At 40.8% G+C, this 12453-nt stretch overlaps 1 protein-coding gene across 1 annotated transcript in view; it reads left to right on the top strand.

Moving 5' to 3' along the window:
• Positions 1 to 12031, top strand: part of creb3l2 (cAMP responsive element binding protein 3-like 2) — a 38797-nt gene extending 26766 nt beyond the window's left edge. The window contains exons 2-12 of the mRNA XM_050036878.1: positions 1866 to 2109; positions 2407 to 2639; positions 2738 to 2816; positions 3091 to 3293; positions 3779 to 3925; positions 4433 to 4491; positions 5070 to 5138; positions 7487 to 7496; positions 8009 to 8138; positions 8754 to 8991; positions 9548 to 12031. Of these exons, the coding sequence (XP_049892835.1) occupies positions 1866 to 2109; positions 2407 to 2639; positions 2738 to 2816; positions 3091 to 3293; positions 3779 to 3925; positions 4433 to 4491; positions 5070 to 5138; positions 7487 to 7496; positions 8009 to 8138; positions 8754 to 8991; positions 9548 to 9623 (1488 nt within the window). The 3' untranslated portion in view covers positions 9624 to 12031. The remainder of the gene's footprint in view (positions 1 to 1865; positions 2110 to 2406; positions 2640 to 2737; positions 2817 to 3090; positions 3294 to 3778; positions 3926 to 4432; positions 4492 to 5069; positions 5139 to 7486; positions 7497 to 8008; positions 8139 to 8753; positions 8992 to 9547) is intronic.
• The last annotated feature ends 422 nt before the right edge of the window (positions 12032 to 12453 follow it).

A 12453-nucleotide genomic window follows, 5' to 3' on the forward strand; every position in this document is an offset into this window, starting at 1 on the left:
CACACACAAAAAGAGGCCTTAACCCAGCCTTATAGGTCAGCATATGGTGGCAGGAGTGTGCTGTGTGTTTATGGAGTGAAGAGGTCATTTCTCTGTGTGTGTGTGTGTGTGCGTGTGCGTGCGTGTGTGACAGAAAGTGCTGGAAGTCTCGGCCTGTAATTGAAGCCACATGTTTGGCACTCGGCCGTCCACCCTGCTCCTGTTTCCTCCATCTTGATTTCACTCTCACTTTATAACCTCTGTCCGTCTGTCCGTCCGTCTGTCCGTACGCCCCGCCATCTTTTGTCTCGTGTTACGTAACTGTGTCGGAACTGTGGATAGTTTTTTGTATTTCTGTTCTTTGCTTCCCTTCTTCATTCCTTCCATGTGCTTTCATTTCCTCTCCCTTCTTTCTTCCTTCTTTACTCCTTTCCTTTCCTTTCCTTTCCTTTCCTTTCCTTTCCTTTCCTTATCTTTTCTCATCTTTCCTTTCCTTTCCTCAGTGGACAGTGTAGTCACAGTTTCATGTGTGTTTAATTTAAATTGTTTATCCTCCTCTCATTGGCTGAGCCAACCACTAATACTTCATTGGACACGTTCAGCGTTTTCTGCCCGGCAACAGAATTTGAGCAGCTGAGGTTACATCAGAAACATTTCCAGTTCTCTTTGGGAGCGATGAGTTCGAGTCAGGACAGGACTTTTATTTTGAAGGTTTTATGTGAACGTCGCACATCTGCACTGAATAATTTAAATGTCCCAATGATGAGTTACTTTTATTACTTACTCATTTAAATACTGTGTAACTTATCAGTCCAAAAGCATGCCAGTGTGGTGAAAGTCGTCCACCTTTTCTAAATAAAAGTCAAGTTCACTTAGAATAAAGTGTCATTTTCTTGATTACCATAGACTTTATAAGCAGTCGTTGCTTGATACCAGCACAACAAACAGTCTTATTCTGTCTTTTTTCAAAGTACTGAAGGTGTAATGAAGATAAAAGTTAGAAAAATGGCACCGAGCTGATCAACAGAAATGAGTCAGCAACAAAAAAATCCACATTTTTTTTATTTCGGCATCAGTAATGTGATGATTTGTTGCTTTTCTGTGTTTTAAATAACTGTAAACTGAATATCTTGAGGGTTTGGATTATTGTTCAAGACAAATTGTGGCAGATACTTATGAAGTTTTTAATAATATTTTGTAGGAGACAATCCAAAGAAATTTTGCAGATTAATCATTAATGAAAAAAACTTGCAGATTGCAGCCTTTTTTTTTTTTACATATTAAATAAAAGTAGTGATGATTTGCCAGCTCTTCAACAGTTCTTATAAAGGTTTCAACCAGTTTTGTGTTAGAAATTGTTCAAAATACAGAAACAGATGTGTGTCAGTATGTTATCAACACATCACCTACAGGGCCTTTTGTTTACGTTCCTCACCACCCCTGAATGCGGAGAACACCTGAACGCTCACCTTGTTGAGAGATGGAGGAGACAGATAGAGAGCAGGAGGGAAGATAGCAGCAGCAGCAGCAGGAATGTAGTGAAGGATGGGGGGATGAAAGAGGAGATTAACGGTGGTGTGGAGGGGGAGATGTGTAAATGTATCACCACACTGAGAATCACACACAGAAACAGAGACAGTAAAAGACAATTTTACAGGTTTTTAATTGGCTGCTTTAGTGTTCCCCGAGGGAGAGCGGAGGGAAACTTCAAGGAAAGGTGGCAATAAAATTGTCTCTAATTACAGGCAGGCTGTCGCTGACTATAACCATGTGTCTTTATATAATTATCCGTCTGTCTCCTGTCGTCGCTCTGCTGGGCTCAAATTGATATTTTATGTTTGCATTAAATAAGATATTCACAGCGTTTACTTCCTCCTTCCGTGCAGCACTTCTCCGAGCTCCTCGACGACCTGTCCCAGGATGCTTTGCTGGGCCAGCTGCTCAGCGACCCCTTCCTGTCTGGGGTGAGAGGCGGAGTGGAAGCCATGGAGGGCGAGGACGGAGGCGACCTGTCCCCCTCGTCCCCTCTGCCCCCGCACATCACGGCCGAGCACAGCTACTCGCTCTGCGGGGACAGCCGGCCACAGTCACCCCTGTCACACCTGACAGGAGAGCAGGGCAGCGACGCAGGTGAGACACAGATTGTCGGATATGTCTTAGATTTTAGATATCTTGATAGTGTTCATGGTTTTAAAGGCGGCATCACAGTAAAATGACTTAATTTCTGAGCTGACCAGACTGGTCTAGCTGTTCTATTATTTGCCTTTACCCATTTAGTCATTATGTCCACATTACTGATGATTATTAATCAAATGTCTCACTGTGTAAATATTTTGAGAAAGCACCAATATCGTCACAACCTACGAACTACAAGTCAGTGTGAAGTCACAGAATCACTAACACAAGTCGATGTTGCTTCTTGTGCAGCAGAGTCTGACGGAGATTCAGCCGACTGGCCCATGGAGCAGGACGACGCCATCGACAGCCTCCTGTGCGAGACTCCCTCCCTCCTCCCCACCCTCTCCCTCACTCTGGCCCCCAGCGAGGGGCCCCAGGTGCCTGAGAGCCCCGTTGTGGTTCCCCCTGCTGCTGCTGCTGCGGCTGTCACCGCCCCGGCTCAGACCACAGTCAGCAGCCACAACCAGGGCAAAGGCCTCAAGGTGAGAACTCAGAGATGGAAACTAATATATCAGGTTATTTGTTTCACTGTTTGTAACCCCTGTCGTCCGTCTGTTTTCATCTCTCCTGTCGTTTACAGATTAAAGAGGAGAACATCATCCCGCAGATCAAACTGGAGCCTCATGAGGTCGACCAGTTTCTCAATCTTTCACCCAAAGGTCTGAATCTAAACTGTGTCCTCACTTCCTCTCACTGCATGTCAGTTATCTGATGCTATGACGACCCCTGCTGGTCATTTGTTGGTACTTCATGATGTCCTCAGACTGCAAAAATGGCTCCAGTTGATAAAACACAGTCATTTATTTTCATTTTAATCTTAATTTTCCTCTAAAAAAAAGCACTTTAGAGAAAACTTTACTCATCAATCACTTTATATTTCGTCCGTGACTATGTTATTATCTAAAAATAGTTCCTCATACTGTGGTGTTTCAGGTCTGGAGTCACTTCAGATGCCTCCCACTCCTCCCAGTTCCCACGGCAGCGACTCCGAGGGCAGCCAGAGCCCCGTCCACGCCCCGCCGGGCCTCTCCTGCCCCACCTCCCCCACCAGCCCTCCTCCATCACAGGCCAGCCTGAAGGTGTCGCCTCGCGCTGCTTCCTCCCTGTCCAACTCCCCTCTGCTCACCGCTGCTCATGTAAGCATCATCTGTTGTGTTGATGGTTTTTTTTGTAATAATCGGCCAAAAATGTGCCTGTAGGATGAGAGACGTCCACATATTTCTAAAAAAAGAGTCACATTTTAGTCAAAAAATCCAGCTGAAAATTGATTTTTCTTGATATGTGAGCAACAATCTTCCTCATAATGTCTTAATCTTTTGGGGAAAAAAGAACGAAAACTGCACTTTTTTTATGTATTTAAGTAATATAAGGTAGTAACACCAATTCAAGGTCTCATCCTTAAGTTTCCTGTTCGAAAATGTTCAAAGAAATCCAGAATGATGCACTAGATTCATACGTTCGTTATTGTGTGACTTTGTGTTTAAAAGCGTTTGTTCGGATTCTTCAACGTTGCACAATAACACAAAGAAACCAGCTGATCGCCAGTTCACAGCTTAAAATGAGCTTCAACACACATTTTATGGGTCGTTACAATAGAATTTCTCTTTGTGTGTGTGTGTAGAAGCTGCAGGGGTCGGGCCCGTTGATGCTGACCGAGGAGGAGCGCCGTACGCTGGTGGCCGAAGGTTACCCAGTCCCCACCAAACTGCCGCTCACCAAAGCTGAGGAGAAGGCGCTGAAGAAGATCCGCAGGAAGATCAAGAATAAGGTACAGACTGACATATCAATCGGACCACTAAATCAGCATCCATGTAACTTACTACAATTTGTGGGAAATTTCTCACCAACTTGTTCAGAGTTCAAAGTTTTAAACACTTCTGAAAGGCGTCTTAAAGCAGCACAAGGAAAGTGACATCACACCAGCATTCAAAGGCTGAACTGACGTTGTGAACACGTCCTGAGTGGTTCCATTTCATCGCTGTCGTCTGCAGTGCCCTCGCTCAGTACTGGACCAGTTTCAGACACTGTTGTTCCCATTCGTCTCTTAGACGCAAACACATGGGGAAAATAAGGGCCAGGTTCAAACATTTTTTTTAAAGTGTAGATGAAAAAGGCAGATTTTGCAGCACATACACACCTGTTTATTAACCCTGACACGAATAGATTAAAAGAGGGGAAATGTTTTTTTTTTTTTTTTTAAATAACCTTAATACTGGTTGAACTCTGTGAAACATTATAAAGCAAAGTGTGTTCCTTTGTCTTCTCTCTGTTTTAGATTTCAGCACAGGAGAGTCGCAGGAAGAAGAAAGAGTACATGGACGCTCTGGAGAAGAAGTGAGTCCTCTTCCTCTTCTTCTGTCATCGTATCTGAGACACTGGGATATAAAAATGACACTGAAAAAAGAAACATAAATGAAAGACTTTTGACTTTTGCTCTTGTTTTCTGCTCATTTTATTTGTTAATGTCTCATTTTGATTTACTTTGACATGATGCCTTTATTTTAAACGATTTAAATAACCTCTTTTTTATGAGCTAACCATGAACCTTGAACTTTTTGGCTTTTCTTTGTGGTAATCTCATTTTGTGTCTCATTTAATATTGCTTGTTTTAGAGCTGTGTATTTTTATTTTGTATATTTGTTCTTAAACTTATGTTGCAGGACACTCTTAAAAAGGTTTACAAATGTTATATAAAGGGGGAAAAAAAGCTGTATGATTCTGTGCAGAGTAAAAACAAGAGTAAATCTGGAACGACAGATATTGTAGGAAACAAATTAAATATTTTAGAAATATGGAACATGTCCTGCAGAAGCAATTTAGAAACAATATGGCAGTCATGTAGTGGTGCTAGATAGAGAAATGAAAAATTGAAGTCCAGTCACTGACGCTGCAGTACTTCTGTCTGACCACAGGGTGGAGACGTGCTCCAACGAAAACAACGAGCTGCGCAGGAAAGTGGAAACTCTGGAGTGCACAAACAAGTAAGATGAGTTTACATATCACCTTGGGTTCGTCCTTCACCTTCTCAAAATGATCCCACACTTTGGATTTCCTGCCCGACATGTTATTAACTAGCCTGTGGAATAACCGCAGGTACCAGCCCTGGGAATTAACCTGACTCCTGTCTGACTGCTGAGCGTGGACACTTCAAATTAAATTCCCACATGGTCCAGTCAGATAGGTTTTGATTTATTTTGACAAGGCGCAGCTTTTTCTTTTTTAGTTTGTTTTCTGCAGCTAAGCGACCAATGAAATCTTGCCTTTCTGGTCGACTAACATTTGGTCGACTATTAGGGGGCAGCCCTGTATGAGGACATCACATTTTGAGTTTACTGCACCTTATACTTCATTCTGTCCTCGTTCGTGGACCCTTTCACGTGCTAGCGTTAGCAAAAGCACAACACTAAGCTAATGTAAAAACAAGATGGCGGCCATTTACACCAAGTCAGTCTGCAGCTGATCCCGACACAAAAGTGGGCAAGGTCCAAAACCCCATCACAGCTCAAATTCAACCAGTTTTCGCAACAGTTACGAGCTAAAATGCTGTTGAGAAGCACTCATCTGAGGACATTGGGATTTTTCATTATGGTCAGGTGTTAAAATGAACAGTTTTGATCAGTTACAGACATAAACGGTGACCTTTGACCCACAGAGTTACAAAACACTGAACAGTTGTTGCATTGTTTGTAATTTTGTTTTTGCACAACAATGTCCAGGCATCAGAATAATCAGTTTTGTACTTTATTACAGACTTGTGACTGTCAAAAATAAAGCCATTGTCCCCATGTGAGGACATGTTTTTCCAACACTACTTACAGTTTAAAGACAGTGCTTCATTTTTTAAAATTATGAGGCCATATGTTTCCCAAGTAGCGAGGAGAAATTAAAAATGCACGCAAAAAAAAACAAAAGCTCAGGCCTCAGAAATGTTACCAATATTTTTCACTCTTTCACTTCGCCTCCGGAATCAGCGAGTATAAGAAAGCTCGTGCAGCTTTTAGGGAAGGAAAAGGACTCTTAATAGAATCTGTCACTGTTGACAGAGATGAGTGAGCAGCAGGAGAGGTGACAGGTTTGACTGTCAGTCACACTGACTCAACGCTGGTGACAATCAAAACACCAGGAAATTAAAGAGGGGGTGATTCAGACCTGAACATGTCTCTGTCTCTGGATACGGACCTGTTTTGACACGTCCTGCGGGACTTCACTTTTATACCCCCCCCCCCCCCCTTTATTTTTACAGTCCTTTAAAAGCATCGCAGCTGAGCAGAGAGGAACAGAGAGGGAGGACGTGTCAGGAAACACTGCCTGAATTTTATTATTGAATCAAAAGCTCCCTGTAGATTCTGTTCAGAGGCAATTTTGCAGCCATGCATAATCATGAGGCTATTTTAATGTAAAATGCTCAAGCTGCTTCAATTTAGACCGTGTTGTTTGCTCTCGTTATGCATGGATGAACTGTGTGTGTGTGTGTGTGTGTGTGTGTGTGTGTGTGTGTACAGCTCTGGAACACAGCTGTTTAGGGTCTTGTTTTCCACTCACTGGTTAAAGTGGGCTTTATCATCACTGCCTGAAAGTTAAATGAACCAGTTGCATTTGAGTGTGTTTGTGTGGCATTGTGTGTTCAGTGTGTGTGTGTGTGTGTGTGTGTGTTGATGCTGGTGCACCTGGACAGTGTTCATGTTTTGTTCAACCGTCTTTTTAATGAGGCAAACAGGAGAACAAACCCTCCGACTGATGCTGAATAAGAGACGTTAACACTGAACAAACGAACCTGTTCCTGCTCCACGCGTCATTTTATTACATATAATCAGTGGTGGAAGAAATATTCAGCTCCTAAAGTGCATTCAGAATCTCCTGGTATTAGCATAAAAAATACTTAAGTGGGATTTATACTTGTGCGGCAGACCCTACGCTGTTGTGAGCATTTATACTTGTGCAGTGGTGTGTCTGTGTCACTCTGCAGTTACACCTCCAAAACACTAGATGGCGACGGAGGTTTCTGTGAAGTGCTGTAAAGTTTAGTTGATTCAAAACACACATTAAACACACATTAAACTGCAGTACTTTTAGAAATGGTAAAGGTTTGTGTCGAGCCAAGTTTCGTGTGTTTTCTGTTCGGATACTTTCGCAGAATAAATTAAATTCTGTGTGTAATATTTCTACCTCCTTAAACTCTGTACTCTTTTTATGTTTTACCGTATAACCATGTTAAAAAATAACCACATAATTCAATAATCAATTTAAACTCGAAAAGAAGGAACAAATTACGTCGTTTTAAAGTTTACATCTTCTGTTGTTTTGTTTCCGTGTGTTTTCATGTGTGGAGTTCATCAGGAGTTAGTGTGTTATTTTCTGTGTGTGTCACCAACCTGTGTTTGTTATATAATATGTGTGTGTTTGTGTGTGTGTGTGTGTGTGTGTGTGTGTGTGTGTGTGAGAGTGTGTGCTAACAGGTGACTGTGGTGATGAAACATTGATTAAAATATTGAATTGGAGACATCTGCTTCCATCGTTCATTAGCAGCTTAGCACTGATTCATAATTTATTTAACCTCTCTCTGTCTGTCTCTCGTCTCTTTGTAAACCGCCGTGACCAAAAACACTGGAGATTTACGACGCCGTATTTTACACGTGGCAGTGAATGCATCTGTATCCATGTTGAATCCTTCAGTTTCAGATGTTTGAACTTTTTGGCTCCGTTGTTTTGTACACTGTTCTAGATTAATGTCCTTATTTGGAACATTTAGAACTTACTGACATCTGTTGGACGTTTCACTGACATTTTTCTAACTTCAAACTCTCTCCCTCTGTGTCTGTCTCTCTGTGTCTGTCTCTCTGTCTCTCTGTAGGTGGTCGTGTTGTGTTTTGCTCTGTTTCTGGGGAGCTTCTACCCCAGCAGTTTGACGCCATGCTCCACCATCACTGAAACTGGCCTCACTTCCAAACAGCTGGCTGTCAAAGAGTCCTACACAACCACAGGTAGTTACACTCACACACACACAGTAAAATACACACCCTGAGCGAGGCTACCAAAGAGTCGAGCATTACTGGAAGTCGGCTTTCATGTAGTTTTCAGCTAAACTGACCTTTCCTGCTGTTTCCATTGTAATGAATCATTAGCTCCGGACTCTAAAACTCTGGAGGTCCATTATAACATTGACAATAATCAGATTCCACCTACAACACTGCAATAAAAGCTACACAGCTACTGATTAGAAGACTTGACCTTTCACTACATCCTCTCTGCTCCCTCCCACACACACACACACACACACACACACTCACACATGCATGCACACGCTTTTGTAATAGAGACCAGATATCATTTTCTTAACAATCAAATCCCATCAAGTCCTATCCTGCCCACACACACACACACACACACACACACACACAAACAGTTTTTTTCAAACGCAGACAACAACACAACAAGTGTGCGTGGAGATAGTGTGTATTTTTGTGTGAGTGTACACGTCTGTTGCCACTGGGTGTGTTGAGTCTGAAAGGTTTAAACACTCCATTATCCTGTTTTCAAATACAGAGACAGAGAAAACTATTTTTTAGAAAGTAAATTTAAATGTCTTTTTCTCGCAGTGAGGTCAAGAAGTCTGTTATCGACCTTCGAGGACGAGCAGCCACACCTCCTCGGCTTGGGCGGGGAATACCCCGACCAATGGGAGGACACGCCTGCCGTCGTCATGGCAGCGTGGCGGCGCTCAGAGCAACAGAAGGCGGCGGAGGAAACAGAAAACATGGTGGAAACACACCCACCTTTCAGACGTAAAAGCAACGATACGCAGACATCAAACAACCTGCTGCTGGACCTGCACAGGTAAACACACACTAACTGTACAGGTATTAGAAATATAACAGAAGAAGAAGAAGTGGGTAGTTTGCATGAGTACACAAACACACAAAGAAAAGAGCTTCACCTAGAGACATTGCTGTTAAGTTTAGCTGATTCAAAACACACATTAAACACACATTAAACATGGTTTAATAGAGACAATTTCAAACACAAGTACACAAATCAGCTTCACTATAACTCACAGCATTCACAGACACACACTTGTCTTTATCTGGACACATTTTCCCCACAAATACAACATGCTAACATTATTAGCACAAGCCTATGGCATTTTACATTGTATGAATTAGCCTAGCAGCTAGCAGACTTTTCCTCTACTCATATGAAGCCAGGGACAACAGCAACATTTAACAAAGGTAACGTTACAAAATTTGGCTGCACTGACAAAACAACTGTCTTATACTAAACATGTTTTCCATACAAATACAACATGCTAATGTTATTAGCACAAGTCTATGGCATTTTACATTGTATAAATTAGAAAAATTGTCTGAACACACCTCTGATCTTTGTCTGTCAGGTCTCTGGAGCAGAGGACGAATGAGAGCAGCAGTAAAGTGATAGCGCTGGAGCGAACGGTCAACGAGACCTCCTGAGGTTCATGACAACACCCCCCACCCCTCCATCTCCCCCTCCCACCTCCACCCTTCACCTTTGACCTCCCCCCTGTAGAGCATGGTTCAGTGTCCTGGAGCAAACCTCATACAGTAGTTCCCACTGCTGATTGTTCCATCTCTGCTTCATCAGATACACTGTAGTAGTAACAATTAATAATAATAATAATATTAATAATGATATTAATAACAAAGAGGCACTGGTTGCTTTAATTTCTGAAGTAAAGTTGCACTGAATAATTTTTACCTGAGTCAACTTATCAGTAGTATCTGTTGTCCTAATCAACCCGGCTTGAATCATGTTGAGATCAATTCAAATAGATGTAGTGAATAATGCAGTGTGGCATTTATTCCAGTAGAACGTATATGAAAATATGACATGTGAGGCTCTTTACAGGACACTGACGCAGAACCTTTGTATTTATAGAAACCTTTTTTTTGTTTGTTTTTCATAAAGTTATTGCTCTTTGTAGTTCTTTAATATTAAATGTTTTTATTCCATTCCATCGAGGCATACATCCCGTTTTGATACTTGTTTGTGTTCATATTCTGTTTTGTGTTTTTTTTTATTTTGTTGTACTCTTTTATATATTGTTATATATTTTCTTCAGCTGACTTAGCATTTCAAACATGGAGGGCTTAGTTCGGGGTTCCTGCGCTAATTTGGAAATAGTTTAAAAGTTTTCATTCCTTGATGTTAAAAAGTTAAACATTTGGGATGTTCATATAATGAATACCGACTTTACTTTTGGTCAAAAGCATTTTAAGGGGCTAAATTCTGTCAGGTTGTTGTGTGCAGTCCAGCACCTTAAATTGAATATGCATCCCATAAGGTTGTTTTTCCTGTAAGGAGTAGTTAGTCATTATAGGAAATACACTTATTTGCCTTTTTGGCTGAGAGTAAGATAAGATCGACACCACTCTTAGATTTGTACAATAAATATGAAGCTACAGCCACCAACCAGTTAGCTTTTCATCACATGGACAACATGCTAACATTATTAGCATAAGCCTGTGACATTTCCCGTTGCATAAATTAGCCTAGCAGCTAGCGGTCTTTTTCTCTACTCAATTGAAGCCGGGAACAAAAGCAACATTTAACAAAGGTAATGTTAAAAAATTCTGATCCATTATAACTCACAAGGTTCACTGACAGGACGGTTGTCTTATACTTGACATTTTTCCCCCACATATACAACATGCTAGCAGCTTAGCCTAGCAGGTAGCAGACTTTCTCTACTCATATGGATATGGGGCTGGGATAGATGACACATAAGACTTAAAACAATTTAATCTTTCTTATCTGTAAAATAAATGTTAAAAAAACTTAATTTGCCTGTGCTGTCGGTACAGCTTAGCAGAAGTGTAAACCTCACTTTAGACAGAGCCATGCTAGCTGTTTCCCTGTTTCCAGTGTGCTGAGCTAAGCTAACTCACTTCATAATTACCATACAAACACGAGAGTGGTATCGTTAACTATTCCTTTAAGAGAAGTGTGATGGAACCACAGTATGAACTTTATGCACTAACTTCATTTGGCCTTTAATTTTGCGATGCTTTTGCCTTAAACACTCTTACTGTCAGCTCCCAGAGTCTTTATCTGCTCTGATCTCTCAGCATTTGCCAAAAACCTTATTCCCATTAATGGAAAAAAAATCTATTTTTGTAAATATAAGTTGTTAATAAATAAGGAAGTCTAAATGTGTCTGGGATCTGTAGTTTATAATCCAATCCATAATTCATTCAGAGTCTATTTTGGATGTGGTGTTGATAAATTATGAACGAGAGACGCTTCACGGTTTGCCCTGACATTCTGTTGGGTTTAGTTTAATTACAGATGATGGTTTAAAGTCTTAATTGTCCTTTTCAAAGTGTATTACAGATGTTTTTCTGAGCTTTATTGAAACATGGTCTTTCATGTGTGTTACAGTTTACTCTCTGTACATCTAGCTGTTGTTAAAACTCGCTATCATCTTTTTAAAAATTGAACTAAATTACACCCAGAAACATAAGACATTGTATTTTCACCAGAGGAATGAATGAACAGAAGTAGATCCCAGTCCTGTTTAAAGACAACAGTATTTGTATATCTAGGTATCATGTTAAGCTTTGTAGTCAAATCAGTGGCTAGATCATCAAAGATATTTTGTTAAATCTGTATGTTTTAGGCCAAAACTACATTCCTCACTGCCGAGGGCAATAGGAAACACAAGATACTGAGTTTGTTTTGATTTTTTAAAAGTGGAAACTTCTCCTCTAGTTTAGACTGTAACCAGCAGTCAGTCTAAACTAGATATAAGTTTCATGTTGCTCCTGTGTAAAGCCACTTGTGTCTTTTTTCTTTAAATGTATATAGTATTTTCCTTAGTAAAAGCATATTTTGCAAAGCATATTGTGATTGTGTGTGGTCTCTTTGTGGTTAATTTTTAATATAAGAGAAGAAACAAAGACACAAAAACTAGTTGGTACAGCATTTTTGAGCTGAGGTTATTGTAAAAAGTAAAAAACAAAAAAGTCTGCACATATCAAGATGTGGGCTGACTCCCCTCTGGGCATGATACACCAACATGTTTCCATGCTCCTTGATGACCTGCGAAATGTGGTGTGCAGGGTGTCCAGAAAGGGTAGTTTTATCCACAGTTGCATCGTCTATTATAATACCAGTGAACATGGAGACAGTCATTCAATCAAAAGATGGGAGATTTTTCATATAATTATTAAAAGGTTGCCATATTTTATAGAAAGAGTGTATCTCATTCTTTAGTAAGTAAGTTACTTTCTCTAGAGGTATGCAACAGAGTTCAAGTATCTC

This window comes from Epinephelus moara, chromosome 23 (genome assembly GCF_006386435.1).
Source record: "Epinephelus moara isolate mb chromosome 23, YSFRI_EMoa_1.0, whole genome shotgun sequence".
In the NCBI taxonomy this organism is placed as follows: domain Eukaryota; kingdom Metazoa; phylum Chordata; class Actinopteri; order Perciformes; family Serranidae; genus Epinephelus; species Epinephelus moara.